Below are 15,713 nucleotides of genomic sequence, written 5' to 3'. Positions count from 1 at the left end.
AGAACAATAGCAAGTTTATACTTATTGAGACATTCTGGCTTCCCTGGTGGTTCAGAGAGTAAAGAATCTGTCTCCAATGCGGGAGACCCAAGTTCAATCCCTGGGTCCGGAAGATCCCCTGGAAAAGGGAATGGCTACCCACTCCACTATTATTGCCTGGAGAATCCCATGGACAGAGGAGCCTGGCAGGCTACAGTCCTTGGGGTCACAAAGAATAGGACACAACTGAGTGACATTGAGTGAGAGAGAGATTGAGACAGTCACTTATTACCTTTACTGAGATGCTGTGTGATACAGTCTATTTAGATGATATTTTATTTAAATACTGTTGGAGTAAAGTTATTTCTATTTTTCGATGAGTTTTAGAAAGGCTAAGAAGGCTATGACTCAACCAGAGTCATACAACTTTTAACCATTATGCAATACTGCCTCCATAATGAGATCCAAGAAATGATGTGACTGGAAAAGGTAAGAAGAAAGGGGAAAGAAAGGAAGGGAGGGATGGAGGAAGGAAGGGAGGAAGGGAAAGGGAGGGAATAAAGGGATATGGAAACTTAGATTTCATCAAAAGAAACCTGGAGAATAGGGACACTGTGTGGTCTGTATTGTTCTCAGATAGCAATGTTATACTCTGGATGCTACATTTTATTTTTTTAAACTTAAATTTATTAATTTTAATTGGAGGCTAATTACTTTACAATATTGTATTCTGCCACACATCAACATGAATCTGCCACGGGCGTACACGTGTTCCCCATCCTGAACCCCCTCCCATCTCCCTCCCCGTACCATCCCTCTGGCGCAGAGAGGAAACATTCCCGAGACAGCTGGGACAATTGAGGGTACCAGCTGGTTTGAGAAATCTCAAGAAGAGCTCTTCTGTAGCAGAGGATGGAGACTCACCATCCACTGCTTTTGAAGGCTGAAAGTTCCAGGGAAGCAAGTTCTCTTTCACTATAAGGAAGAATACACACAAATATAAATGTTCAGAAATGACCCTGTGGCACTTTGTTCAGCTCCAAAAGAGGTTTTATTTTTCTAAATGTTTGTGTTATCATCATTATCATCATGCTGTTGGCATCAAATGGAAGAGATGAAAAGTGGGTATAAAATGGGATGTCATTGCTACTCCTAGGAAAAGTAGATGAGATGGGCAGGAAGATTGGCTGGTAGGAAATAGCAGTGGCATTTCAAAGGAGAATCTGACTGTCTTCATGGCCAGAGAGGAGACAAACTCGAGGACCCCTTTGAGATGTCATTTTTCTGTTTTCTTAGGGGGAAAAAAAAATGTCTTATTGATTCAATCAGAGAGACCACAAGACCTGCCTTTATAACTTGCCTATTTTAGTTATTTTAGAATCAAGATACTTTTTTTGGTAAGTGTAGGTGGAGAAGTTATGGAAAGAAACTCTAAACTGAACAGATGGGACAGTGGGAATAAAAACAAATTAAAACAATATTGCAGTGAACTCTTGACTTTCACTTTAAAATATATATGATGATGTTTTTCAGCTTTTCACATTCAACCTATCAGTATATCAAGTGACAAAATGAAAAATCAATTTCAGCTGTGTATATTTTAAATGTTTACCTAAAATGATTTGAACTCACCGACCTAAAAGCCCAGATGAATGTATTAAACTGCTTATTGTATTTTTTATGAATTAAAACTTTATTTTATATTACATTATAGACAGGACACAGTTTTGTGTGGTGACATTTGGTGCAGAAAATTGAACTGAACAGTGGTCTAATTAGAACAGTAAATAATATGGGTTTAATTAGCCCTTATCCCTGATGACAGACTTGATCAGTTGCCAGATATTTATTCTTTCCTTTCACTTGACTTTTGCTGAAATATTGCCTCTAGTAGGGCTGCTTACTGTGCTATAAATAGGTGACTTGGTAAGGAGCCAGGAAACCGACTGACTGGTGAGACGTGGGTAAAAATTATTGGAAAACCTCCTCCTTGCTAGGAGTCATTATTTCTTCATTTCACATTTGAAGGTCCTTTCTGCAGATCCTGCTCTTAATTTTTTATTTATTTTTTTGGTTGGATGAGGTAACTTGACCTAAAGGCTTAAGGAAATCTGTGTAATATCTAGTGGAGTCTCTTGCTACAGTTTATTAGATGTCAGGGTTTCCTGCATAAACTCTCCTGGTCTCTAACATAGGACTCACCTATGAAGTCCTGTCTGATTTCAGCTTTTCTGTATGTCAACAGGATGTGGTTTTGTTTGTTTGCTTGCTTGTTTTCGATTAAAATATTAAAGTGTTGGCTTTACAAAAGAACTTTACAAAATGCAGAGACACAAATAAAAAAGAAGTAAAATTGCTCAGCATCCTTTTGCTTAGAGGTAGTGGCTGCTAACATTTTAATTAATGTCTGACTCTTTTCTCTGGGCACTCCTCCCATAAAAGATCTGACACAAACATGACAAAACATTCAATTTGATGAAGCCAGGTGGTACTAGAATGGGTGTTTGTTTTCTCCAAACTTCTATGGATGTTCAACGATTGCCTTTAACCTCCAATTTTTAAAAAGAAATGTCAAATCCATAGAAGTTTGGAGAAAACTAGCATCCATTCTAGTACCACCTGGCTTCATCAAATTGAATGTTTTGTCATGTTTGTGTCACATCTTTTATGGGGGGAGGGAAGAAAATAAAATGTTCCTTTGGCACTCCTTTTTCGGCACTCCAACAGCCTTCACTCCTCGTCCTGCTCCCTCCATCCTTAGAGGCATCTTGGTGGTTTTCTTCCAGCCCATATGCTTGTGCTTTTATTGCTGCATTTTCGTGTGGATATTCACATTTGTTGGTGGTGTTTAGTCACTAAATCATGTCTGACTCTTTGCAACTGCATGGACTGTAGCCTGCCAGGCTCTGTCTATGGGCTTTGCCAGGCAAGACTGTTGGAGTGAGTTGCCATTTCCTACTCCAGGGGATATTTCTAAGCCAGGGATCGAACCTGCGTCTCTCATGTCTCCTGGATTCGCAGGCGAATTCTTTACCACTGAGCCACCTAGGAAACCTGGATATTCACATACTTATCCCTTTATCTATAGGTGAGATAGAAAATACTATGTGTGTTTCCATTTTAATGTAATTAAATCTGTTAGTCTTTTCCTTTAGGATTTCTTCCTTGGTTGATATATCTAGGACAATCTTTGTTACATCAAGTCTGTGTGACTTTTAGTCTATAACTTTTTACCATTTTATGGTTTCCACATTTAAAATATTGATTTCTGGAATATATCTGAATTAATCTTGGTGTATCTTGTGAAGAAGTTATCTATGGTTTTCTTTTAAACTGTTCATCACACTGGCTTGTGGTTCTAGACTATGTTCTTATAGTTGGGTCTGTTTCTGGGCTTTTTAAGAAAACTTAATAGATATGAATGCTTATTGCTATGCCAGTTCTATACTCTTTTAATTGAGGCAATTTCCTTCTAATTTCCCATCTTTTACAGTTTTTTCTTGGCTCTTGTAGACATTTACTCCACTGGTTGAACTTTAGAATCATTTGTTAAGATCCAGAAAACCTCCTTTTGGGATTTTGATTGGAGTTGTTATAAATTTATAGATGAATTTGGAGGGAATTAACATTTTGCAGTATTGACTCCAGCTATTTAGGACTATGGTATGTTTCTCCATTTCTTTGACTCTGCTTTAGTCCTCTCTGTAAAGTTTTGTGATTTTATTTAAGTAATACACATCATTTCTTTTCATTTCTATGTGTATGTATGCTCAGTCACTCAGTTGTATCTGACTCTTTGCAACTCCATGGGCTATAGCCCACCTGGTGCCCATATCCATGGGATTTCCCAGGCAAGAATACTGGAGTGGGTTGCCGTTTCCTTCTCCAGGGTATCTTCCTGACTGAAGGATTGAACCCATGTCTCTTACATCTCCTGCACTGGCAGATGGATTGTTTACCATTGAGCCTATATCCATCTATATATTTAAAAAATTTTAAACTCTCCCAGTTCTCTTTTCTCTAATGTATCTTGATATAAGGGCTTCCCTGGTGGCTCAGATAGTAAAGAATCTGCCTGAAATGCAGAAGACCTGGGTTCGATCCCTGGGTCAGAGAGATTTCCTAGAGGAGGAAATGGCAATTCATTCCAGTATTCTTGCCTGGAGAATCCCATGGACAGAGGAGCCTGGTGGGCTACAGTCCATGGAGCTGTAAAGAGTCGGACATGACTGAATAACTAATACAAACACACACACACACACACACACACACACACACACACACACACACACACACACACAATTGATATAAATCAATGGTGGCAAGTCCAGAATACAAATTAAACCAACTGTATTCATAATTGAACTTTCTCTATTTTCTTGGACCCTGAAGCTTTATCTATTTTGTCTTCTTGGGGTGGACCCTCTCTCAGGGGGTTCCACAAATCCCCATGCACAAAGGTTTCCTTGAAGTTTGTCAGTCTATATGACAGACAGAGGTGAGAATGCCTTAGGTACAAGCTGCTGCTGCTGCTGCCGCTGCTGCCGCTGCTGCTAAGTCGCTTCAGTCGTGTCCGACTCTGTGCAACCCATAGACGGCAGCCCACAGGCTCCCCCGTCCCTGGGATTCTCTAGGCAAGAACACTGGAGTGGGTTGCCATTTCCTTCTCCAACGCATGAAAGTGAAGTCACTCAGTCGTGTCCGACTCTTCAAGACCCCATGCACCGCAGCCTACCAAACTCCTCCATCCATGGGATTTTCCAGGCAAGAGTATTGGAGTGGGGTGCCATTGCCTTCTCCAAGGTACAAGCTAGGACCCTGCTATGTAAGCTATAAAAAATTAATAATAATAAATATTATTGTTAATATTTAGCCAATGTGTTTAAATGTTGAAATGATAAAATATGACACTTAAATCTGAGCTAGAAAGCCATCTGGATAAAACCCTCATAAATGGAAAGGTATTCATGTGCCTCTAGTTTCCATATAAAACTATCTTATGTGTGGGACTCCCCTGGTGGCCCAGTGGCTAAGACTTTGTGTTCCCAATGCAGTGAGCCCCAGTTCAATCCCCGGTCAGGGAACTAGATCCTGCATGCCACAACTAAGAGTCCACATGCCCCAGTAAAGATCGAAGATCCCGTGTACCAGCAATTAAGACCCAGTGCAGACAAACAAATAAATAAATATATTTTAAAAAACCCTAACTATTGTGTGTGTTTGATGTAACCATTCTGAAGCAAAGCACTTTCAGGCAACTTTAGTGTTTGTGAACAGCTTAGACTAAGAGTCTGGGAAAACTAGGAAAGCCTTTGGGATATCTCTAGCATTTTGTCTATAATTTATTGTGCTTTCCACTTTCCAGACCTCAAGAAACACTCGTTCAGATGAAGAGAAAGATAGCAACTGGGACGCTTGGGGAGACTGGAGTGACTGCTCGAGGACTTGTGGGGGAGGAGCCTCATATTCTCTGCGGAGATGTTTGACTGGCAGGTAAGCGGCAGCTTTATCTGCTCTTCTCCATGGGACGTCAGCCCCTTTGGATGGGCGGTGTTGGGAAGACAACTTGGCTTCATGGCTTTCGGAAGTACTGTGCTGGTGGTATAACAGCTGCAATGTCTAGATATTTAGTGGCTTCCCTGGTGGCTCAGATGGTAAAGAATCTGCCTGCAATGCAGGAGACCTGGGTTCGATTCCTGGGTCAGGAAGATGCCCTGGAATAGGGAATGGCAACCCACTCCAGTATTCCTGCCTGAGGAATTCCATGGACAGAGGAGCCTGGCGGGCTACCGTCTGTGGGGTCCCAAAGAGTTGGAAGTGACTGACACTTTCACTTTCAATAGGAAAAGAGTGGGGTTTATTTGTGTTTGTCTTTTACTTTTTAAAAGTGGTATGTACTTCCCCAATCACCAACAACTGAATATAAAAGCCAAACCCCATATATTAGAGCATTTTATATTTCCTTGGCATCATCCCTCATGCCCTGCCCCCATAAAAAATATATCCTGTGATAAATGCCAAGGCAATAATTAGAAAGAATAGAGGAGATGAGACTACTTAGCCTCAAAATTTTGATCAAGGTTCCATTTGAATCACTGGTATAAATGGTCCTTATTCAAATCAAGGATCAGTTCAACACCATAAATTCCACTTATCCACTGGCAAAAGAGATAAAGGCAAAATTAAAAAATAAAAATGGTATGTACTTGTATTTGTTAAAAAGAATAAGAGGAATATATTAAGGACCATGAATGGTCATTTTCATCTTGTTGTCATACAACCAAAATGCTTCCATGCTTATTACTGTATTCAAAAAGTGCTTTGATTTTGCCTAGAATATGATTTTTTCCAAGTGGTCTATCTCAGTGTGAATTTGTGTCTTTTCTCTCCTAACTGTGGTTGGCTGCTACTGGAAGGGCTTCAAGTTAGGAAGGGCAACTCTTCAGCTTTTTCTGCCTTCTCTGTACATACTCAGAAAAAGAGATTTTGGCAAGAGTAGAGGAGGAGGAGTAGAGTGCTGCCATGACTGTGTGTGTGTGTGTGTGCTCAGTTGCTTGGTCGTGTCTGACTCTTCGTGACCCCATGGACCGTAGCCTGCCAGGCTCCTCTGTCCATGGGATTTCCCAGGCAAGAATACTGGAATGGGTTGCCATTCCCCTCAGGGCATCTTCCCAGCCCAATTATTAACCCTCATCTCCTGCATTGGCAGAAAGATTCTTTACCACTGAGTCACCTGGGAAGCTCCCGCCATTAATTTAGGGAGCAGGTATTGATACTATCTTGTTAGGAGGTATTCAAAGCTACTTTTTATCTATTGTGAGCACTTTGATGGATTTCTCTGAGACATTATCTCCTCCTTCCGCCCCCCGCCACCCACCCACCCAATCCCTTGGGATTCTTTGCGTGCAGTTCACTTGAGATGTGGTATTCGCAATCCTCTAACTTGGTAATGCTGCTCTTTCCTATTCTAGGACACCTAGACATGTCCCAACCTCTCCCTATTTATATATACTCACCCTCTCAGCAGCTGTCTTGGTATGTTTGTTCCTAAGACAACTCACACTGACTGTCTTGCATGCAGTCCACATCTGGTTCGTTGGAAACCCTCCTTGAACTTTGCTAAAGAAACTTCCCAGTTCTAGGAGCCAATATAGCAACACTTCTCTGCTTACACAGTCCACTGCAGCTGAGCTCTCAGCTCTTATGTATCTCAAGTGTGAATTAGATACCAACCAACTGCAAGAGACACCTATTGAACTCTTCAGCTGGCATTCCCAAAATTTCTTCCTCTTGACTGGGAGTTAGCAGATCGAAGCTCTTGTCTCTTCTTTTTCTGTTACAGCAGACTGAGGATTAGGCTCCCAGCATAGATTTCTCAAAGAAATCTTCAGAAATCCTTATACTACCCAAGTCTCCAGCTCCAAAATGTTTTTTATACCTTGGTATGGGCAAGGAGTTTAACAATTGTGAATTAAACTAACACAGAGGGACTTCCCTTGTGGTCTAGTGGTTGAGCCCACCTTGCAATGTGGGGGATGTGAGTTCAATCCCTGGTCAGGGAACTAAGATCCCACATGCCATGAAGCAACTAAGTCTGCGTGCCACAACTACTGGCTCTCTCTCCGGAAACCCAGTTCCACAACTAGAGAGTCTGTGCATTGCAGCAAAAGATCCCACATGGCGCAATAAAGATCCTGCAGGCTGCGACTAAGACCCAACACAGCCAAATGAATAAGTTAAAAAAATAAACTAGCACAGCACTTACCCTGATGGTTCTTCTAATCTAGAGGGACAAACAATAGACAAGTATGTAATCAAATTATATGAAATTAACATTTTGTCAAGGGGGTAGATAATGCCAACACAGGGAAGTCCTCTGGACTGAGAGTCTTTCTTTGAGACCTGACTGCTTAGAGGAAGTGAATTATATGAGGGTGGAGGGTAATGGGCCATAAAATCCAGATACTGGAGCCAGCATATGAAAAGTTGCTGGAGCAGGAAATGAAAAGAGGCTTTTATTCCTGAAAAACAGTAGATAAGGGAGAAAGCAGAAAGGGCCAGTGTTGAAGAAAGAGGTGGATTAGTAGACTGTGGAAAAGAATCTCAGATTTTTGGATTTCAAATTCTAGGAAACTGTCCAAAAAGAAAAAGCATATTTGGAACTGATATAGGTTGTCAATATTTTATTTGGTCAAATAAAGGCAAAAATAAAAACAAAGCAAAAATTCAACTATGGTCCACCAACACAGGCTTTTCAAGAAAGAATTACAATCAGAATTTTTGCATTTAAGCAAAAATAGACATAAAAAAGTAGACATAATCTTAGATTAAAAGATTTGCCTTTAAATGGAATTCATGTAGGTTTATAAAAATCTACTTTTTAGTCCTTATTTGTCTCACTTCACTTTGGACCATGCTTTGGATATAATAAAACTATCACAGATATTAGCAGTCTAATGATGGGTAATTTGGAACCAGAAGTGAAAGTTGCTCAGTCATGTCCAACTCTTTGCAACCCTATGGACTATAGAGTTCATGAAATTCTTCAGGCCAGAATACTGGAGTGGGTAGCCTTTCCCTTCTCTGGGGGATCTTTCCAACCTAGGGATCAAACCCAGGTCTCTGGCATTGCAGGTAGATTCTTAACCAGCTGAGCCACCAGGGGAGCCTGGGAATCAGAAACTGAGAAGTAAAAAATAATCATGGACTTAGAACTTGAGACTGCCAGATCCCTGAAGGCAGTGATATGCAGAAAATGACTTTGAGTCATATTTTTTATCCAGGCATTTACCAGTTTTTAAGCAGTAAGAGGCAGATAAGTCAAGCAGAAACCAGCTTCTAAGAGGCTGAGAAACTGACCAGATTTACTGGCAGTTTCATAGTCCTGCTGCTGCTGCTGCTGCTGCTGCTGCTGCTAAGTCGCTTCAGTCATGTCCGACTCTGTGCGACCCCCTAGACAGCAGCCCACCAGGCTCCCCCGTCCCTGGGATTCTCCAGGCAAGAACACTGGAGTGGGTTGCCATTTCCTTCTCCTAGGACATAAAAATTGGAGTTCAAAGCTATGGTAAACACCTCACGTGATAGTTTGTATCCTTGAAGGGCTATACCCTAGGAGAAAGGGAAATCTAATCCTAAATAAACTAGATATTACAAAGACTGAAACCAAGTCTTAATTAATTCAACCCTAACTTGAATAATGAAATTTGTTGCTGTTTCAACTGCCCCCAAGAAGCTTAAAAAACATCCTAGAGGAAGATGACACCAACCAGAGAGTATACAAATTTTTATAGATTATGCCCATAATTCAATAAAACATTACCAGTCTTACCATGAGACAAGAACAAGAGGAAAATCAGATGATAGAAATAGGTACTAGAGTTAGAAATAGGTCCTAGGACCTGTGTATTAAAAAACAAAATCCTTGTAATAAATATTTACAAAAATAGATGGAAGGATATAGGATTTCACCAAAGAACTGGAATCCATAAAGTGGAATTATATGGGAATTTGAGAATAGAAGCAAATGATAACTAAAATCATAAACTAAATAGATGGACATAACAGCAGATTAGAAACAGCAGAAGAGAGTGCAGATTTGTAGAAATATCCAGGCTAAATTACACAGGGAAAATGAATGAACACAGAACAAGGATGAAAAGGTATGGATATAAGATGAAAAGGTCTAAATCATGTATAATTGGAGTCCTAAAAGGAAAAGTGAGATAGAGAATAGGATGCAAGCATTGTTTGAAGAGATGTGTGTGTGTGTGTGTGTGTGTGTGTGTGCGTGCACATGCTCAGTCATTCAGTCTTGTCTGACTCATTGTGACCCCATGACTCTGGACTGTAGGCTTCTCGGTCTATGGGATTTTCCAGGCAAGAATATTAGAGTTGCCATTTCCTCCTCCAGGGGATCTTCCTGACCCTGGGATTGAACCTGCATCTCCTGCAGGCTTCTCTTTTGTGTAAGTGAATAGCATATTCGTGTACCATCCTTTAATTCAGTATTATTCATATGTATATTGAAGTTTCTGGCTTGTGTATAACCTCTATGAATTTTTAGCTATGATGTAGAGATGTTAACCTATTAATATGCTTTGTTGGTTATTTCACTAGGTAGTTATAAGAGGGAGAGAGTTCAATATATGTGCTTGGATGACCTTCTCTATTTAAAATCTTTCATTCTTTCATTTTGCTGAACTTTACCTCTGGTAATTTCAAAATTATACGTGCTTAGTTTCTCAGTCGTGGCTGATTCTTTGTGACACATTGGATTGTAGCCCACCAGGCTCCTCTGTCCATAGGATTTTTCAGGCAAGAATACTTGAGTGGGGTGCCATTTCATTCTCCAGGGGATCTTCCTGACCCAGAGATTCAACCCAAGTCTCTTGTGTCTCCTGCATTGCAGGCAAATTCTTTACTTGCTGAGCCATTTTGTTTTTATATTTCTGATGATTAAATTTAAGATGTTTCAAAATCATACTTTAACAGTTGCTTTATAACTATCAATGCCAATAATAAAATACCAGTCTCTTCTTATTTGTAAGTCAATGCATGTTCTCTGCTTTTCTTTTTCATTTCCACTCAGTGGGATTTTGTTATTATAACTTGGTATCTTACACTCAATTTATTGGCAGCATTTATCCCCTTTTTATCTTTTCTTTCATAATCATATTTCAAACCATCATCGAAACTTAATTGAGTTTGTGTACATATATTATTTCAGTGTTCATTGTCAGTACTTTCAGTTCTTCTTTCTGAATCATCACTTTGTTGGCAGGGATATGTTTTGAGTTGTGCTTCTGGAATTTTAATGCACATATGAATCACCTAGGGATCTTGTTAAAATATAAACTTTGATTCAGTAGGTCTGGAGTGGGGCCCAGGAGTTTTCATTTCTAATGAATTCCCAGGTGATGTCAATGCTGCTTGTCTGTGGACCACACTTCAAGCAGTAAGACTTTATAGCTTTCTTAATTTCAGGAAAAAGTTGTAGGTCTTATACTTTATGAATCCTTCTATATCTGAAAATGTTTTTCTCTTGACTTCACACATAAACAGTGAATGGCTTATTTGGGTATGCAATTCCTGAGACACAAATTTTCCCTCTTAAGCCTCAGAAGTTTTTTATCCACAAGTTTGGCATACAGTGTTGCTCATAGACCTCTCAGGCTGGCTTTTTTTGGGGGGCTCTTCTTTGGTAGATAATGTATTTATTCTGCCTTGCTGCCTATGGAAGGCTTTTTCTCTCAAGAGTTTTACAATGTTGTTTCTATATATTAGTCTCTTTTATTTTTTCTTGGCACATGGTGGCCATTTTTATTGTACAGATTTAGATCCTTTTTCATTATAGGAAAAATTTTCTTCTATTATATCATTTACTGCTGGTTTTTGCCTTTTTGTTCTGTCCTCTTTTTCATGAATGCTAGTTATTTCTGTTCATCTACTTTTACTCCAGCCACTTTCATCTATTTATTTTCCTGTGTGTTTGAGAATGATTTTCAAGATCCTTGCCACTGGCATTTTTTTCTAATTTATTTTCTAATGATGTTTGAAAATACTGCTATGCTGTATTCGTTACCTTACTTCTTTCCTTCATTTTAAACCTGGTCCTTCTTTGTGTATCTATTGTCTTAATCATCTACATCTTGTCATGTATTCTTTTGTGTCTCTTTTAGTGTGATATATGGCTAATTCTTACTTATTCTTCATGGTCATCTTCATCTAGGAAATCTATCTTGACGTCTGAGTCTAACTTTGATGTTCCTCTCTTATGCTTCTCATTATTGGCAGGTAAGACTCCTTTTAGGGAAGGGACATTGACTTTACCACTCTAAGGTCTAACATCTAACATGTGATTAGGACACAAACATTGTTACTTGAGTGGGTAAACGGTGAATGTGTGCTCACCTATCACTTCACATCTTTTGTCAATGCTCTTCTTTCTGCCTGAAGCATCTTTTTTCTCCTTTTGGTTGTTAACACATAGTTGACCTTGGAAACTCCTTTGAATCTCCATTTCTTCCTTAAAGCATTTGTTGGCAGTTTCTACCATTTTCTAGGTTAGATGCAGTACTTCTGTGCTTCTATAGGATCTTGTGAATATAGTTTTATCAGAGGGTTTATTTTATTGTGTTTTAAAAAATTTGTAAAATAATTGAAACAAAATTTTAGGTGGTATAGATGTATTTTTCCCCTTTGTGCTGTGTCCCACATTACCACTGGTATGTAGTGGAAATTTAGTATATTTTATTCCATTAATGAATAGATGAATGAATTAATAAATCCCGGACTGATTTTAAACAGCCTTCTTGACTATAGTATGGCTCTAGGGGATAGGTAAGAATGGGTAATTTTGTGAAGAATATTGAAAACTATGTTAGAGATTTTACAATTTTAACCAAAAGGTATTTTTAAGTTTTAATTTTTATTTATAATTTTTAAAAAGTTGTATATGTATGTATTATGCAGATATTAGACTAACTGTTTTTCTCTCTTTGTCCATTTGCCCTACTTTCTGGGAGATTTACCTGAACTTACATTCCAATTCTCTCAGTAGTTTTGTTTTTCCTCTTTCTCTGAGATATTTTTTGTTCCTTAATTTATAATTTTTTAAAGCAGTCTGTCCCTGGTTTTCAGATGCAACATCTTCTCTTTTATCTCTCAGCATATAAATAGAGTTTGGGGGAGGGTGTGGTTTTCTTTCCCTTGCATTGTCTCAGTTCTTTTTGAATTACTGTTTTCTGTCTTGTTTATGTCATGATATTTCATAATAAAGACTTTTCTAAGATTTCTGGTGATCCTTGTTGGTTCTTGTTCATATTTAAGGAAAAGAGGTATGAGCTTAATTTTAAAGAGATGTGGCTGGTCTATCTCATTGCCTGATGATGTTTTTTAGGTATTTTTATTTGTGCTGCTCTGATTTCTCAGTCAAGGATCTTCTGATTTCAATATTCTAGGAGACAAGTGGGGCATAAAGCTGGGCCCAAATTGATTTATAGATTTATTTCACTCAAAATTCTTACAAAGTTTTATTTTTGTAAATTAAATAAGATTATTCTAAAATTTATATCAAAAGGTATAAGCCACAGAATACTTAACACAATTTTGAAAAAAAATAAGAGTAAAAGGAATCAGTCCACCTAATATAAGACTTACATAGCCAAAATGTAGTATTACTACCTAGATCAATGGAAGAAAATATTTACAAACCATTGTAGCTGATAAAGAACCAGGATTTATATTTAAAAGACACAGATGTGTATAATGGACTTTTGGACTCAGAGGGAGAGGGAGAGGGTGGGATGATTTGGGAGAATGGCATTCTAACATGTATACTATCATGTAAGAACTGAATCGCCAGTCTATGTCTGACGCAGGATACAGCATGCTTGGGGCTGGTGCATAGGGATGACCCAGAGAGATGTTATGGGGAGGGAGGTGGGAGGGGGGTTCATGTTTGGGAACGCATGTAAGAATTAAAGATTTTAAAATTAAAAAAATAAAAAACTAAAAAAAAAAAAGAACAAAATAGTCAACAATTAAAAAAAAAACAACAACAAAGAATCCAATTAGAAAATGAACAAAAGAGCTGAACAGTTATTTCACTAAAGAGGATACACACATGGTAAATTGGTACATGAAAATGGGCTTAATATCTCTAGCTGTTAGGGAAACGCAAATTAAAGTCACAATCAGACATTATTACATATGTATCAGAATAGCTTTTTTAAAAAAATAAAAAATTTGACAACATGAAATGCTGGTAAGAATTCAGATAAACTGGATCACTCCTATACTGGGAGTGAGAAGATAAAACAGAATGGCCACAGGCAGTTTCTTAAAAAATTAAACGTGTAACTACTGCACAACCCAGCAGTTGTACACCTAGGCGTTTATCCCAGAGAAATGAAGACTTGTTTTCACATGGAAACCTGAATGTTTTCAGCAGCTTTACTCATAATATCAAACACACACACACACACACACACACACAAAATGGAAACAACCCACATGCCCTTCAGTGGGTGAACAGGTAAACAAACTATAATATATCAATACCATGGAATACTACACAGCAGTAAAAAGAATTGAACCTCTGATAGATGCAATGACCTGGATGACCATACAGTTAGTTATGTATTTTGTTTTTCATACACCATGAATATTTACCATTTCAAAGTCCCAAGGCTATGAGTATTTTGATAACTAAGAATATACTATACCAACTCAATCTGGAAGGTAAAAAATGTAATCCTGACTTTCTTAGCAACAAAAATTTCAGAAAGTACAAAAATGGCAACAGGTCTCTAGATAAAGATATTGGCAAAATTATGATTAAAACACTGCAGTATTCACTAAAATGCATAAAGAGAATAATGGTTATATAGTCTGAACTTGTATAAAGACTGATGGGCACAGACCGCTTCTCTCTGTACTTCCTTTCCTGCCCCTGCTTCCCCACCATCCAATTAACTTACTTTTCTTGGAGAGTTTACTCAAGTTTAATAATTCCACTGCCCAAATACCACCATTACTATGAATTAACAGAAAAGATACTTAAAAGGTGTTACTTTAACTCTACTTTCAACATAGGTTGTATACTTTTATACATCTAGAAAACCTAGATGTTTCAAATAAGGACTTGTTTGTCCACTGCATACACAGTAGTATTGAATAAACTACACACATGTAACAATGGTTATATCCAAGTGTCTTCTATGAAGGAATATTCTAGCCTAGAACCCTTCATTTCTCCCAATTCCTCCTATTTGCCCTCTATCCAACAGTGGGTGGAGTATACTCACGTGTTTCACTTAGATGTGATTTACAATTTCCTTTTCAGAAGACAGCCTTTCAGTTAATTATAACACAAAGTATACAAAACATATTAATTTATTAACTCCACTTTAATCATGCATTGGGCTTCCCTTGTGGCTCAGCTGGTAAAGAATCTGCCTGCAATGTGGGAGACCTGGGTTTGATCCCTGGGTTGGGAAGATCCCCTGGAGAAGGAAAATGCTACCCACTCCAGTATTCTGGCTTGGAGAATTCCATGGATAGTCCATGGGGTCACAAAGAGTCGGACACGGCTGAACAACTTCACTCGATCATATATTGGCAACCTCTTTAATATCTAGAGACTAGCTATTGTAAAACTGGGACCCATCTGTCCAGTACATACATAATATATACAGTAAAGGTAAATGAGATACATGTGACACATACAGCAATGGATAAGTTAAAAGGTTTCTAGTACATACTAGCAAAACATCTTTGCAATCTTCCCTCCTACCTTCTTCAACCCAATGGACAAACACAGAGTGTACTGTTTAGAGACGAGGTTTAACAATCCCATTTACAAAAACAGTATTTCCCATCAGTTTTTAAAAGCTATTTATAAGAAGCATTATTCTACTACTTCTACTTTCAACACATTAAACACTTCTAAATATCTAAAAGACTAGATATTGTCTTTTATTAGATACTTGTAAAAGTGGACTAGATACTTGTCCACTGTGTACACAGCACTGCAAAATAAACCTTCACTCATCTAAGTCTTGAACAAGAGAAGAAATAATAATTATTTGGGGGCTTCCCCAGTAGTTCATCAGGTAAGGAATCCACCTGCCACGCAGGAGACATAGGAGATGTGGGTTTGATTCCTGGGTCAGGAAGATCCTCTGGAGGGGAAAGTGGCAACCCACTCCAGTTTTCTTGCCTGAAAAATCCCA

At 38.5% G+C, this 15,713-nt stretch overlaps 1 protein-coding gene across 4 annotated transcripts in view; it reads left to right on the top strand.

Moving 5' to 3' along the window:
* Positions 1-15,713, top strand: part of ADAMTSL3 (ADAMTS like 3) — a 381,800-nt gene that overhangs the window by 118,520 nt on the left and 247,567 nt on the right. For all 4 annotated transcript variants that reach the window (XM_042242633.1, XM_060408762.1, XM_027957113.2 and 1 more), the window contains exon 4: positions 5,345-5,472. In XM_042242633.1, the coding sequence (XP_042098567.1) occupies positions 5,345-5,472 (128 nt within the window). The remainder of the gene's footprint in view (positions 1-5,344; positions 5,473-15,713) is intronic.

Source organism: Ovis aries, unplaced genomic scaffold (assembly GCF_016772045.2).
Source record: "Ovis aries strain OAR_USU_Benz2616 breed Rambouillet unplaced genomic scaffold, ARS-UI_Ramb_v3.0 scaffold_85, whole genome shotgun sequence".
NCBI lineage: Eukaryota > Metazoa > Chordata > Mammalia > Artiodactyla > Bovidae > Ovis > Ovis aries.
This window is presented reverse-complemented; position numbering and strand designations above follow the sequence as displayed.